Raw genomic sequence first — 16,271 nt, 5'->3', positions numbered from 1 at the left:
GTCGGTGGGTGGTGTCGGTGGTTGGTGACGGTGGATGGTGACGATGGGTGGTGTCAGTGCATGATGTCAGTGGTTGCTGTTGGTCTCTCTGGTCAGTGGTTGGTGTCAGTGGGTGGTGTCAGTGCATGATGTCAGTGGTTGATGTCTCTGGTTGGTGTCAGTGGGTGGTGTCGGTGGTTGGTGTTAGTGGTTGGTGTCAGTGGTTGGTGTCGGTGGTTGGTGTCGGTGGCTGGTGTCGGTGGGTGGTGTCGGTGGGTGGTGTCGGTGGTTGGTGTCGGTGGATGGTGACGATGGGTGGTGTCAGTGCATGATGTCAGTGGTTGCTGTTGGTCTCTCTGGTCAGTGGTTGGTGTCAGTGGGTGGTGTCAGTGCATGATGTCAGTGGTTGATGTCTCTGGTTGGTGTCAGTGGGTGGTGTCGGTGGTTGGTGTTAGTGGTTGGTGTCAGTGGTTGGTGTCGGTGGCTGGTGTCGGTGGCTGGTGACGGTTGGTGGTGTCGGTGGCTGGTGTCGGTGGCTGGTGACGGTTGGTGGTGTCGGTGGTTGGTGTCGGTGGTTGGTGACGGTTGGTGGTGTCGGTGGGGCTTTGAGGATGAAAACGATGGTAAAACTGTTTGATTGTGTCGTCACTCTTTAGATTTGTTCTGTTTATATTTGACTCCAGTGGAAAACGTTCCCTAAACGTCTCCGCCGTGTGTCACTCGTCTCCTGTCATGTTCCGTCACATTTTTATCATTTTTTTTATCATTAACGTTTCTCTGTGAAACGATCACACAAACTGTTAACGATGAGCTCGTGTTTCGTCTCTTGGTTCAAACAAATGACTCGAGGGAGGAAGTCAGTTATAAAAAGCTGATCGTTGGATAGGCGCTGCTCCTATCTGAGCAGATAAGGCGTGTCAGGAGACGCACATGGGCACAGGGTGGAGGTATTTAAGGGAAAAATGTTCATCTGTTAAAGTAAATTGTAAAAATAACTTGAGTTTCAAATTACAAACTGACCCAGAGAAAACTAAATGTGGTCTTTATCACCTCCACCCACTGACACCACCCACTCAGTTTCAGAGTAACTGAGCAGTCATCGGGGTCGATTCTGGTTCATCCTTCAGTGGCAGTGTTAGCGAGCGTCACACTTACTGACACACAGATATGTGTGTGTGTGTGTGTGTGTGTGTGTGTGGGTGTGTGTGGTTTCTGGGAATTTAGTGTGTGTATTCTGTGGAGCTGCTCCTTCAGCCAGGATCAACATAAACATCAGGAACTCTGCAGACTTCCTCCAGACTCACATCAGTCGTTTGTCCCTCATGTAAACTTTACTTCAGTGGAATCACAGCTGCGTCATCCTCCCACACGTGCATACAGCGCTTTACTTTAGCCATCAGGCCCACCCACACGGATTCCCCAGGGGAACTCCAAGGACCCGGGAACCAACTCTGTGATTAGCAGAAAACTCCACATCACCAAATTCATCCCGACTTTATTTGGGAAGCTGTGAGTTTGTAGCTGAAACTTCATTTTTCTGTTTCATTTCACAGAGAACGTGAATTTTAACAAGCAGCAGTTAGAAACACAATTTAAACTTTTGTCATCGCAAATGTTTTGATGTTGTGGTTTATTTTTAGAGGATTCGATGTTAAGACAAATGTCGAAGAGCTGCTCTGGTAAATCTCATTCTTCTATCGTTTATGTCGTTCAGAGCGTGAATATCTCTCTGTAGGTTTAATAATTATTTCTGAATAAATTGGATTTAAAGGAAAAATACAGCAAATCACACTGTAGGTCAGCACTATGATGACATCATTAAACAAAGTTACATTTCATATTTGTAATATTAAACGTTTGCATTGTTATTATCTTAAATCAAATCATTTATTCCAATATGATCATCGATCATTAACTTTTATTTTTAAAAAGGTAAAGCCAAGAACTTCCTAATGTTTTCATAGTGAAGATTAAATATATACGATTTTTAGCTTAATAATATTACATAATAATATTTGTGATTATGAATCCAGTACTGACTCCGCCTCCTCGCCCGCTGAAGACGCAGCGTCCAGGTGAACAGAGCATGCATCAGTGTTTGGACATGTTGTTATTTTAAACATGTAAATACTTGTTTATGTTATTTATCAAGAAACATCTGTAAAAATATAAAAGATGAACTCTGAGTTTGTAGAAACACGTAAACTTTGATAAAGCTTTACGGCACATTTGAGATGCCTCGCGACGCTCAACTGACACGTGACGAGAGGAGACGGCGAGGAATGTGAGCCTTCATCATCAGAGGAAACAGCCTGTCGTCATCATCCTCAGTGAGTCTGAACCACTGTAAGCTCACACATTCATTTCTCATAATGCTGACACACACACACACACATGAGTACACAAGTACACACTTTCTGTACTTCAGTAGAGGTACAGACTCTCACGCACCACAAAGCTGAAGCACAGCTTCTTTAGTGTTCACTTAGAGCCTCAGGTGTGTGAACCTGCACGGCTCAGGTGTGGCAGCGTAGGCTAACACTGCAGCTGTAGCTAAAGGTTGCTTCAGCCCGTGTAAACATCACACACGTGCTTAACCTGCCAACAATGGAAGCGCGTGAGCAGCTCTCACAGGGACAATCCTTAGTGCACAGTGAACGAGCCTGCTGTGGAATGTGTATGTGGGAGTGTGGAAGGGAGAGTTTTCCATTTTCCCTCCGGCAGTAGGAAACATCCCAATAAGGACGGCAGGGCGGGTTCTTGCCGCTGACGCTGTGTGGGCGGGGCCTGCTGCCTGATTAAATGGAGCAGTGATGATGAAGGCGAGCAGAGCTCCGACTGTGAGACAAACTGAAGGATGGCGATGCTGCTGCAGCCTCTGTGGGTCTTCGTGCTGGGACACGCCCCCCTCCTGCGCTCGCCCTTCTTCCCCGTGCTCTTCTCGCTCTGCGTCTACCTGTCCTTCTGCCTGCCCTTCCTGCTGCTGGACGCGCTGTCCACCAGGTGGGCGTGGGTGCTCAGGTACAAGCTGCAGCCTCAGAGCTCCGTCAGCTGGTCGTCAGTGCGGCGCTGCCTGGCTCTGACGCTCTACAACCACCTGGTCTTCATCTTCCCTCTCACCGTGCTGCACTGGTACCTGAGGCCGGTGCACCTGACCGAGGAGGCCCCGCCCCTTCCGCGCCTGCTGGCTCAGGTGCTCGTGTGCCTGCTGCTCTTTGACTTCCAGAGCTTCGCCTGGCACCTGCTGCACCACCGAGTGCCCTGGCTCTACCGCACCTTCCACAAGGTGAGTCCCCGAGGACGATGGCGGTGGTGATGAAGTCACGCCTTTGTTCTTCCTCCACCTCACGCTCTCTCTCCTCCTCCTGCAGGTGCACCACACCTACACCTCCACCTCCGCCCTCACCGCCGAGTACTCGGGCACCTGGGAGACCCTCAGCCTGGGCCTGTTCGCTGCCGCCAACCCCTTCCTGCTGGGCTGCCACCCGCTCACCGAGCTCGCCTTCTTCGTGGTCAACATCTGGCTGTCGGTGGAGGATCACTGCGGCTACGACCTGCCGTGGGCCACGCACCGCCTGGTGCCGCTGGGGCTGTACGGCGGGGCGCGCCACCACGACCTTCACCACCTCAAGTCCAAGTGCAACTTTGCGCCGTACTTCACCCACTGGGACCGCCTGGCCGGGACGCTGCAGACGCAGGGCTGAGCCGCCGTGATGGCGAGGAGCTGATGTAGAGACGTTTTCTATTTATTTATTTCTTCCTGTTTTTATTTATTATGCCACTTCTGAGCCCACCAATCACAGCGGGCTCTCCTCGACTCGCTGCTCCTCTCTGACGTAGAGACGGAGCGCCGTGAGCCGTCGACGGCGTGAGCACGTTAACTGATACCGGACAGATGTGCCGATGAGGCAGCTGGCTGCGAGCGCGGGACAGACGAAAGTGAAACGAGGGACAGAGAAAGAGATAAGCTGGCGAGGAAGACGAGGAGTCGCGCCGCCGCTGAAGGAGAAGCGCGGCGTCAGAGGGAAACTGGAAAGTTTGATTCTGAACTGGGAAGTGAAAGTTTGAGCACTGACGACAAAATGAAGCTAAAATAAAGTTTATGAAGAGAAACACACAAGTCTGTTTCCTGTTTGTGTCCAAAACACACACACAGACACACACAGACACACACAGACACACACACACACACACACAGAGACACACACAGACACACACACACACACACATACAGACACACACACAGACACACACACACATACAGACACACACACAGACACACACACACACACACACACAGACACACACAGACACACACACAGACACACACACACATACAGACACACACACAGACACACACACACACACAGACACACACCTGTGCGTCTGTGTGTGTGTCTCTGTGTCTGTGTGTGTGTGTGTGTCTGTGTGTGTGTGTCTCTGTGTGTCTGTGTGTGTGTGTCTGTGTGTGTGTGTCTCTGTGTGTGTGTGTCTGTGTGTGTGTGTGTGTCTGTGTGTGTGTGTCTGTGTGTGTCTGTGTGTGTGTGTGTGTGTGTCTGCGAGCTTCAGCAGGAGACAGATCGTTGGTGGAGACGATCTCTGAACGTCACGATTCAAACAGAATCTGTGAACATTCAGCAGGAATAAAGTTTATTGTTAATAATCACAATTATTCAGCACGTCGTCTGCAGAGACGTCGTCATGTTGTTTAAGTAAAACTGGAGGCAGAGCCTCCAGTTTTTAGGCCCCATCTCATCTTAATGACCTTATAGTACCATACCACCCCATTAGAGCACTTTACTCTCACAGAGCAGGGGTCTCAAACTCCCGTCCTCGAGGGCTCCTGTCCTGAAACTTTTCCATGTGTCTCTGTTGCAACACACCTGAATGCAGTTAGTAGTTCATATGAGCCGCTTGATTCATGTTACAGCAGCTCATGAGTGAATGAGTAGGGTAGGGGTTGCCACCTCAGCATGCAGTCAAGTTCTAGTCTTTCTAATGACCTACTAATTGTATTCAGGTGTGTTGCAACAGCCCTCGAGGACTGGAGTTTGAGACCCCTGTCCTAGAGTATTTAAAAGTAGAATGGGAGGCAGAGCCTTCAGTTTTCAGGCCCCTCTTCTGTGGAACCAGCTTCCAGTTTGGATTCAGGAGACAGACACTATCTCTACTTTCAAGATTAGGCTTCAAACTTTCCTTTTTGCTACAGCATATAGTTAGGGCTGGACCAGGTGACCCTGAATCCTCCCTTAGTTATGCTGCAATAGGTGTAGGCTGCCGGGGGATTCCCATGATGCATTGGGTGTTTCTTTTTCAGTCACTGTGTGTTAATAGACCTCTCTGCATTGAATCATATCTGTTATTCGGTCTTTAAGTGACGACGTGACGAATCCTGCTTCCGGGCCCAAAGTAGTCTGCATTTAACATGGCGTTTGTGTTTTTAACATGTTTTAATGCTTTGTATCTTGTTCTATTTGATCTAAAACGCCCCTAAAAACAGTCAGTGATCACTGCCGGCCTCCCTCGGCTTTTATTACCACTGTTCATTTTAAAGCTCAGTGTTTAAACCCTTATGATGTAACTCCAGCCCATGCAGCAGTATATTAATGACTAACCTCGTATTGTGGATTATCTCAGTTGTTCTCCTGACTGAAGCATTTGTCTCTAACCATCAGGAACCCTCACGTTAACTTTTATCGAGTGGAAAGAAGTTAGCGTTCATCCTCCAGCTTCACTGTGTTTATGCTAACATAGCTGTGTCGCTAGCGATCACGTAGCACATCATTACATACCAGCTAGTCCAACTTCAGTAACCCTGCAAACGTCACTGCTGTTTAGTTTCTGTCTTCATTTATGTTGGAAGTGATAGCAGAGCTGTACGTTTTAATTTGTTAGAAATCTCTCAGTCAGAACATGCTATATTGTATTTAGATAGAAGCTAACTACCTGCTAATTTCTAACTCCGTTAAATGTCTTAAATCCCGTTTTTATGGATGCCTGGATGTTAAACTTAATTGTTACACCTGGTAAAGCAGCAACGCTGATGATTTTATTACAGATTAAAGAATTTAGACTGTTTTTAACTCTCAGTGATGCCACAGTGATCGTTTGATTTATGGACCTGCAGCAGAGTTTGAGCCCAGACACGGCTAATGACGTCAGACTTAAAGACCGGATTAATCTCCGTCTCTCTTCCACAGCATGTCTTTATCCTGTCTTCCTTCTCTCACCCCGACCGGTCGCAGCAGATGGCCCCGCCCCTCCCTGAGCCTGAATGAGGTGCGTGCAGAGAGCCGTCACTCAGACCTGATCTCTAAACATTTAAAGAGGATTTTTTTCAATCATATCAGGCCCTTGTTTCCCTGATATGATTCACCAATAAAGGAAGAGACAGGTAAGCGCAGGAATGTGCTGCAGCATGAGTAATCGCACACTGAACCGAGCGTGCTCCTCTGTGACCTGCATCGACCTGCCTGCTGTAACACTGACTCCTGAAATGTCAAAGGTCGCCCTCTGCACACAGTGACGGACCAATCAGCTGGTCAGAGGACAATGATGAGAGCGATGAAGGCGTCTGCAGAGTGACAAGCACCAGGTTACCTGACCGTGAGCGTGTGTGTGTGTGTGTGTGTGTGAAGGTTGTGTAACTGTCCTCAGTCGTGTCTCGGCAGGCCTCTTTGTGCTTCTCTGCAGAGCACGTACGCCATTCGTTACCCATGTGGAAACTCTCTGACGACAGCTGAACGGTTGAATCTTGAATTGTTCCACTGCTCACCCCCGGGCTGCTGTCAGAGGGGGCGGGGTTTGTTAGAAGATGCCAGGTATTTTTAGCTTTTTTTTCCCAGCAGGTGATCGAGCAGGTTTTTAGTGTCTCTTCTCTGGTTTTTTTTTAGCTTCTTCCCATCGTCCTTTGTCCTCGTCTTTCTCTTTCCCGTCCCCCCGTCCACTGTCCTGCCTTTTCTGATTTTAAATAGATTGAAAATAAAAATGTAAAAAATAAATAATAAAGATCAAACAAACTATGACAATCAGGTGGACCAGTATGGCAAAGCCGCAATGATGCAATTGGGGAAAAAATCTGTTGGGCGATTGCTACAGTCCGGACAGATGGCAGTTACTGTGATCATTTTCCGCTTCAGTGTGAAATATCTGATGAATCGTTGAGGGTTTTGGGATCAGCCCCGGAGCAGGAACCAGTTCACATGCTGGCAAAAGGACGCACTGTCACTACCCGATCCGCACCGGCAACCCGATCGGTACTACGCATGCACAAATCTTACGTCACTTCCTCTCTTTGCCAACATTGCGACGATTAATGTATTTGAGTGACACAGTTAGCGCCCAGTTAGCTCCTAGCATTTCTCAACAGCTCTGCCTCCTTTTCGACATTTAAACAATGGATAATCCGTTTACAAACAAATTCATGCTTTTCTCCTCAACACAGAGCGTCCCCCGATTGAACAACAGCGCCGTAAAATAAGAAGAATGGCGCCTAATTACAGACTTAATAATACAGACTTAGTAATGTGTCACGTGAAGATTCAGCAGCCAGATGAAGTGTTTACTGACAACTGACAGTGATAGCGGCCATCATCATCACTATTCCAACAATCCTCTCCACACAGACAAGCATAAACACATTCGACTATCACTAAATCAAATTTAACACACGTTTGTGATGACGCTAATTCATAGGGCTCATTCACTCGGTCAGCAGGGGGCAGTATCCTCGTACACTGGGGAGTAAACTGCCATTAAACGAAACAGAAGAAGAAGAAAACATCTGCACATGCGCGATACGGATCGGGGAGTCCTGATCCGTAACTATCTTTTTATTTTTTGTTTTTGTCTACATTATATTGAAATGCAAAAATTTTCCGAGATACTTATTATTCTTAACATCTTAACTGATACTCTGACCTGTAACTATCGTAAAATGCTTTGAGCGGAAGTAGTGGCCTTTTGCACATGCGTGGTACCGATCGGGTTTCCGGTACGGATCGGGTAGTGGCACACACCCTGGCCGTGTCCAAATTCATGGGCTGCATCCTCCTGAGGACCCGGCCTTCGCGGTCTACGTGGGCCGGGTCCTCAGAAGGTCGGGTAGGCCGGAAGTAAAGGGCTGGGGAAATTGGACGGTCTAGCCTTCAGATTAGCGTCACCGCTGTCTCGGTGGAGTTTAATAAACTCGGCCGTCTGCTCCTTGCTATCTAAAATATAACAGGACACTGGTGTAAATTCTCGACCGTCTCACACTTCTGTTTAATCAGTTTTCTGTTTGACATTTATTCAGCTGTGTGAAAACAAAGGAGGAACCCACCCGGGGGATTAATAAAGTTTTATTTTATCTAATCTAATAACTTTAATCTCAGCCAAACCGATTTACTCACGAACAAACACAACACTGAAAAAAGCCCAACAATAACATTTTTAGGTTGTCTTAGTGACTTATATATTAAGTTTAACCTGAGTAGCGAAACTCCGCGGTGATCTGAAAATGATGTGCCGGGAGTTGTGCCGTTCTCGGCCGCATCAGTGACCCTCGAGCTCCCAGCTAGCTATCGAGCTGGTGGGTAACAGACGTCTCCGAAAACGTTGAAGCACTTTTGCAAATATGCGACGTCTTGATAAACCGAGCAGATATTTGATGTTTACACAGCTACTTTCTCGCCTGAAAATATGTTAAAAGTTTATTTTGTGACCCAGAAAGATTAATAAAAGTAATTTTAAAACTTAGTAGCAGCCGCCATTGTTGGAAACTGGAGTTTGGCTGGGCCACGCTATGAATTCTGGGATATGGTAGGCCACGAAGGACACACCCGACCCATCCTTCAAATTTGGGGAAAAGGAGGACGCATTTGTTGGCTGCATTCAGAGGAGTCTATGAATTTGGACAGCCTTCGGCGCGTCGCTGTGACGTAATCGGTCTACAAATGCGGCCTCAGGAGGATGCAGCCCATGAATTTGGACACGACGACTGGCTGTATCCCAATTCAGGGTCTGCAGCCTTAACGGTCCACAAGGGCCGCGTACTCAAAGACCGCTAAGGCCGGAAGTGCGAGGCTCGTGAAATGGGCGGTCTAGCCTCCGTCGCGCTGCCCAGGTTGCCTAGCAACCATGATACTAACAGCTGGAAACGTGTCATACAGCTTTGTTTGACAGAAATGAAGGAGAAAATCTTTTGTTCATTTGTTTGTTTGTTTTTACATGAGCTTTGATCATTCTCTGTAAGATTAAGCTCAGCTATTGAACGGCGTATATTTTAAAGTAAAGGCTTTAAAACCAAGTTAGTACAAACGTCACTAATGTCACATAACTTTGCCGACATGTGGCCAACAGGAATGTTTTCATGTTCTTCGTTATTAAACATTTGCACATAAATAAGTGACATAATATTCAGTACTTACTTAAAGTTTACTCTTCGGGCGCCCCTCTTCCGCCGTTATTTTTCGGCAAAATTATCCACACCCACCGCCGCGCTATGAAGTCTGAGATATGTTGGGCCATGAAGTCTACACCACCACATCTTTAAAATTCAGGGAAATGAAGGACGCATTTGAGGGCCGCATTTTGAGCAGCCTTTGAATTGGGACAGCCTTCGTCGCGTCGCTGTGACGTAATCGGCCTTAAAATGCGGCCTTTAAGGCTGCAGACCCTGAATTGGGATACAGCCAATGAAGCCTTTGACAGTTCAGAGTGCGCCTCCTTAAAACCTCCCCTGTGGAACCACAAAGCACGGATCCACACAGTTCCACCTTTGTTCCATCCCAGAGCTCTGGGATCTCGCTGCTCATTCTTTCAGGCGATTACGGCTGCCCCTGAGCTGCTCCGTCCAGAGTGCTGGAGTCCCGCTATGAAGGCCTCGCCTATAACATGACCTTTAAATGGTTTGTACTGACGGCTCACACTATGGCTCAGTGACACGACCGTCGAGCTCCACAAACAAGAAGCTCCGAGCCTGCAGTTCCTCTACCATCCAGCAGAGGTGCTCACTTCTCCGTCGTAACAACTGTGAGCGCTTAAACTCTGTTAGAGTCTGCATGACTCTCTGACTGACAGGGAGCTGAACGGGACCTGTGTGTGCATTTACCGGCACGCACACAGTGACAGGTGATCACGCCACATTAAACTGCAGCCAGCTGTCAGAGGACTCAGGTCACACCTGCACGCTGTCCACCCACAGGACGGGAAACCTGCGGCTCTGAGAGATGATGCTTTTATTCAAACAGCCACAGCTGCCTGCAGCTGCTTTCCTCGGCCAGGTAAACCCTGACAGCCCAGCAGGTTAAAGCCTTCAGTCCAGCTTCCTGTTTGTGAGTATGCTCAGAGTGACGCTGGTGTGGAGCGCTTTCGGTTTCAGCAGTTATTTAAATCCTCTCAGATTCAGTGCTGCCTCTTACTTCCTGTGGAAATCCACAGGAGAAACACCAATTTTCTTCTCTGACCAGAACTGAGCGACTTCTTGGAAACCACCCATGGAAAGTCCACTTGTCCGTTACGACAGCGTGCCAGGCCATGAGGTCATCTTTCTTTCAAAACACAGTACAATGTGAGGCATTTCGTCCACGCCCAGCCTTATCCCAGCGCCGGAACTAGAAGGAACTAGCTTCAGTTTTTCACCACAGCAAGCGTGGGAGTTCCTCAGGAAGCTCAGATAATCATCATAACCATAACATATCCTTCCTCTAACAGCTCCTGCAGCAGCTCGTCCACTTCCTGTGTGGAAACTCAAAAACAAGCTTCTTTGCCGACACAGAGGCTAAATCCAGCCCAGCGAGGCCTCGGTCAGTTTAACCCATCTTCATCATCGATCTTCATCCTGACTTCCTCTGTATGAAGCTCGAGTTGATCAGTGATGATGATGTTATGATGTGATGATGATGATGAGGAGGAGGAGGATCATGAGGATGAGAATGATGAGGATGATGTGAGGATGATGATGATGGTAGTGATGAGGATGAGGTTGATGATGATGGTGGGGATGAGGATGAGGTTGATGATGATGGTGGGGATGAGGATGAGGTTGATGATGATGGTGGGGATGAGGATGAGGTTGATGATGGTTTTGGTGATGAGGATGAGGATGATGGTAGTGATGAGGATGAGAATGATGAGGATGATGTGAAGATAAAGATGATGATGTGAGGATGATGATGAAGATGATAAGGTTGATGATGATGGTGGTGATGACGTGAGGATGATGAGGATGGTGGTGATGAGGATGATGTATAAGTTGTTCAGTAACTCAGTAAACTGAGCTCACAGTTAAAATCTGAAGTTGTGTCACAGCACTCTTACAGCCAGCTGTTCCAGCTGTTTTCTATTCAGTTTCTATTGTTGGGCATCTGATGAATGCGCCATCTCCAAATACTCGAGGTAATCCAAGTTTGCAGCTCTGTAGGGAATGTCTCGTTTTCATGTGTGTGTGTGTGTGTGTGTGTGTGTGTGATTATGTAACTTCCTGTGTTGTGAAACTAGAGCAGATTTGCGGGAAATTCCTTCAGGATGTTTGATCACCGGTCACATGACCATCACATGACTCAATTAATAACTGAGTAACTCATTTCAGCTAAGGCAGGAAATGAGTTACTGTTCTTTTGTATTTCCACATCTAAATGCCCCGCCCACCTCCACTGCACAATGACACTCCTCTGGCTGCCCCTGCTGGCTGAGTGCAGGCAGTGCACAGTGAGGGCATTAATGGTAATATTTATCAGTTTACCAGTCAGCTGTTAGAGAGCGAGCCATGACAGTGGAAACTAAACGTGTTCACAGTGCCTAACCTCAGGGGTATTAAAGCTGTGTGATGCTGGAGAACATCAGCGACGGAACGTGATGAAGAGCGGCGAAGACAGTGGACAGGTGTGCAGCAATATCAGGTGATCTGTCCACAGATTCACTTCCTCAGCCTGGATTTCATTTCCTGCTCCATGCTCATACCTGCAGGCTTGGCTCTGTGACAGAGAGGGGGGCACTGGCTGTCCAGAGGGCGAGGCTAAGAGGACAAAGCAGAAAACTGCAATTCTCACCTGCCAGATAAACTCACAAGGCTTTGGAGATCATTTTGAGTCCAATCAGATTTTTATGCTGTGGTCAGAGCAGTGTTAAGAAGGTTACTTTTAAAATGTGTTTCACTGCAGATTACATGGCCCAAAATGTATTTTGTAACATATTCCGTTATGTTACTTAATGGGAGTAATGTATTCTGAATACTTTGGATTACTTGATATATTGGCATAGTTTTTACAACTACATGAATGTACTATTACTGTGTGATTTATTTATGTATATAGATGTAAGCGTGTATGTGGAAATATGTGCGTGTATGTTTGCAGGTGTATGTATAACTTGTACATATCTTTCTTGTGTAAATGTAAATTTGTCTGTTATTGTGTAAATACTTACACTATTGTGTACTTCACACACATGGAGAGATGCCAAACTGCCTTTCATTGTTCTTGTAACAGAGACAATAAAAAGCTATTCTATTCTATTCTATTCTACATTGTTAGCTGGCTTTAGCTGAGGTTAGTTCACAGACTGCAGACTGTTAGAGTTGATGGATAGCAACTAGATTTTTAAATCTTAATATAAAATGAGTAACAATAGGGTGGAGATTAGGTAAGGCTGCACTTTTTACAGTGAGCTGGTATAGAAAACTATTTCTGTATCAGCAATAAGTTTCCTATGGGTCTTCTTTCAGAACAGCACATTACATTAAAAAACAATAAAAAAGTTTCTATTCCTATCTACTAATGTTATTTTTATTATTACATTCATACAAATGTTGTATTTGTTTGTTTTTCTGTGTGATTTTGTTGAGTTTCATTCAGAGTTCAGGATGAAGGCGTTCTCTTTTCCTGAAGGAACACATGCAACCACAGGGTGGCGCTGCTCTTCCAAACAGCTCAAGTTACACCTCGGTTTCAAATCTCTGCCAGTTTATTAGGTATGCTAGTTTTCACTGCACAGCAAGAAGCTATTTGCTGCTGTCTCAGCTGCACTGCACTCATGGCCTATTAAAGTAGCTGCCCTTGTGCTTATGAGCCATCGTCCTTTGACGTTGTTAGCCAACCTGTATCAGATACAAGCTACAGACCATCCAGCAGGAGCAACAGTCCCTCCACAGTTACTCCAGAAGCTGCAGACTAGTTTGATTTGTCAAATCCTTCCTGTGTAAGAAATGCATGCTGGTGTACATGCATCAGGCGAAGGGTCCAGAGTAAGCATTATATTCTCTGCATCTATTTTCTGCAGAGTCATTGCATGAAGGCAGACATGAGGAGAGGTGAGATGGAGCAGCTGATTGTAGCAGGCTAACAAAAGTAAACTGCTAACCCTGCAGTCGAGTTATTCACCCCACTGCCCACGGCTCACTGCCTTTTCGAATTCAAATGTAAAAAACTTTATTGACTGCAAATATGTGTGGACAGAATCTGGGTCTGCTACACTGAAGAAGAGCCACACATAGTATGGCAGATGTAACTTAGTTCGAAAACAGCTTAATGAATTTCCTAAAAATTGGTGTGCTTTGTGAATAGTTGGAGACACCTACTGGTCAAATACCGCACCTGCATTGTTAGGGTTCCAAATCGCTACACAGTGCATGCCTCAGCAAAGGAAAATAATCCCTAGATGGATGTAGGTGCACGTGAGCGATGCTGTTGTAAATTCTAAAAGTTGAAAAACTGTCTAAAGTCTTTCATCTTTAATAAAATGATCAGCGTTCTGCTCTACCAGGTGTAACAATTGAGTTTAACATCCAGGCATCCATGAAAACGGAATTTAAGACATTTAACGGAGTTAGAAGTTAGCAGGAAGTTAGCTCGCTAGCTTCTATCTAAATACAATGTAGCATTTCCTGACTGCTTTAGAAACAAATTCAAACGTACAGCTCTGTTATCACTTCCAACATAAATGAAGACAGAAAGCTAAACAGCAGTGACGTTTGTAGGGTTACTGAAGTTTGGCTAGCTGGTATATAATGATGTGCTATGTGACCGCTAGCAACACAGCTATGTTAGCACAATATAAACAAGCTAACTTTTTTCCACTCGATAAAAGTTAACGTGAGTGTTCTCGGTGGTCAGGAACAAATGTAATCGCATGGCAGGATGCTGTAAAAGGACCAAACTTCAGTCAGGAGAACAACTGAGATAATCCATCCACAATACGAGGTTAGTCATTCATATACTGCTGCATGGGCTGGGCTGTAGTTACATCCTAAGGTTTTAACTGAGCTTAAATAAATGATTAGTGGTAATAAGAGCCGAGGGAGGTCAACAGTGATCACTGACTGTTTTAGGAGCTTTTTGAGATTAAATAGAAGAAAATACAAAACATTAAACATGTTAACAACACAAAAGCCATATTAAACGCAGACTACTTTAGGCCCGGAAGTAGGATTTGTTGCGTCATCACTTAACGACCGGATAGTAACTTTATTCATGAGTAGCCTTTTTGGTTAGGATGCTACGCTAATACTAGTTAGCTAGTCAGGGGCTTTCTGGCACACACCTAGCTCTATTTCTCTATGAGATTGTAACTGTTCTAATCCTTGTTAACAGAACTGAATGTTGCAGTTGTATGACACACTGTTGATGACGACTGTGTGCTATTACCTTTGTATCAGTTGGAAGCTGTTAAGTACAAGTTTTACTTGATGTTCTTGCATAAAAAGAATGATAAAAAAATGATGTTTGTTTTCTAAGATAAAAGCTCATATTTTTACATTTTATTGTTGTTGGTGGTTAAGAAAAAGGTAGAAATAATAGCGCTCATCTCTCAGTTACCAAAAGGAGGAAAAATAATAAATAAATAACACTGCCACTATATGATCACACACTTGGTTTCAACTAGAACTTTTAAAGAAAGACTTTGACAACATTGTGTTGTAGAAATGTATATTAGCCTCTTGTTAAGTTAAACGTTTGCTAAAGGAAAAAAAGGAAAATAATCCCAAGCTGATAAATCACATGTTGCAGTTGCATGTGTACAGAAGAGACACTGATACAGATGTTCAAGGAACAGACGCTGATACAGATTTGATTTGATTTGATTTGATATACCTTTATTAGTCCCACAAGGGGAAATTTCATGAGGCTGCCGACCTATTGCACGCAATGGCGGCGCCATCTTACCCTCCGACCATACATACATTACACAAAACATCACATGGGGAAGACAGGTCAGAGAGGTATAACAATGAGAACAGAAAAAAAACACCTCTGCACATAGCACATGAAAAAACTCTTAATACACCAAAGAAACACATGACAAGCAACAGGGGTGGGTAAAGGTTCAGTGGTGTACAGAACAGATGCTGATACAGATGTTCAAGGAACAGACACTGACACAGATGTGTGCAGAACAGATGCTGATACAGATGTGTACAAAACAGACACTGACACAGATGTGTACAGAAAAGACGCTGAGACAGATGTGTAGAAAACAGCAGCTCTCAGTCAGGCTGCCATAAACACATAGGAGGCAGAAAACACTCACTCACAGACACACACACACACACACTCTCACACACACACACACACACATACACTCACAGACACATTCCTGAGCTGGTTGTGTGTTGATGTTAGCCGACCAATAAGAAGCAGCTTCAGTCCCTGTGAGGAGTCCAGCGGTTTTCCCATTTTCGGTCAAAGTCCAGGCAGGGTGTGTGTGTGTTTGTGTGTGTCTGTGCTAGTGTGTGTGTCTTTGCGTGTATGTGTGTGTTTGTGTGTCTGTTTGTGGATGTGTGTGTGTATGTCTGTGCGTGTTAGTGTGGTTGTGTGTGTGTGTGTGTGTGTGTGTGTGTTTGTGTGTGTCTGTTAGTGTGTGTGTGTGTGCTAGTGTGTGTGTCTTTGCGTGTGTGTTTGTGTGTGTGTGTGTGTGGTTGTGTGTGTGTGTGTGTGTGTGTGTGTGTGTGTGTGTGTGTGTGTGTGTTGATCACTTGAGTCTGACACAATCAGAAATAATGATATTGATGATGATGATGATAAAGGAGCACTTAAGCTTCCACACTGAGGTCAAAGGTTGCCGTTGTGCTGAGATGGGATGAAGGTTGAAGGTCACGTTCACCTGCAGTCCCTCCGGCGTCCAGCAGAGGCTCCAGCAGTCGCTTGGTCCCCGTGCACTTTTCTTTTATTGTGACGATGATCTCATTCGACAGCTTCCTGTGGACCTCTGCAGGGTTCACCTCCACCATCAGCAGACCTTTTCACAATAAAAGCCTAATGCTCTAAATGTGCCATGAGCTCTGCTCCTGCACTGACAGTGAAGCTGTGCCGGCAGAA

General features: G+C 45.8%; 1 protein-coding gene across 1 annotated transcript; it reads left to right on the top strand.

Moving 5' to 3' along the window:
- The first annotated feature begins 2,328 nt into the window (after window positions 1-2,328).
- Window positions 2,329-4,116, top strand: LOC146380983 (cholesterol 25-hydroxylase-like protein). Its single transcript, XM_084936941.1, has 2 exons — window positions 2,329-3,265; window positions 3,351-4,116. Exons 1-2 carry the CDS (start codon window positions 2,837-2,839, stop codon window positions 3,681-3,683), a joined length of 762 nt encoding a protein of 253 aa, XP_084793067.1. The 5' UTR covers window positions 2,329-2,836; the 3' UTR covers window positions 3,684-4,116.
- The last annotated feature ends 12,155 nt before the right edge of the window (window positions 4,117-16,271 follow it).

The sequence above is a fragment of the Perissodus microlepis genome, chromosome 8, assembly GCF_051167445.1.
Source record: "Perissodus microlepis isolate ML-2025 ecotype Zambia chromosome 8, ASM5116744v1, whole genome shotgun sequence".
Lineage (NCBI taxonomy): Eukaryota > Metazoa > Chordata > Actinopteri > Cichliformes > Cichlidae > Perissodus > Perissodus microlepis.
Note: the sequence above shows the minus strand (reverse complement) of the source record. Positions and strands in the feature narration are given on the sequence as shown.

Bases quoted from the DNA above. Each gene is read 5' to 3' on its own strand.
- LOC146380983 (XM_084936941.1), top strand. From the start codon at position 2,837: ATGGCGATGCTGCTGCAGCCTCTGTGGGTCTTCGTGCTGGGACACGCC. The intron at 3,266-3,350 runs GTGAGTCCCCGA...CTCCTCCTGCAG, and splicing joins TCTACCGCACCTTCCACAAG to GTGCACCACACCTACACCTC.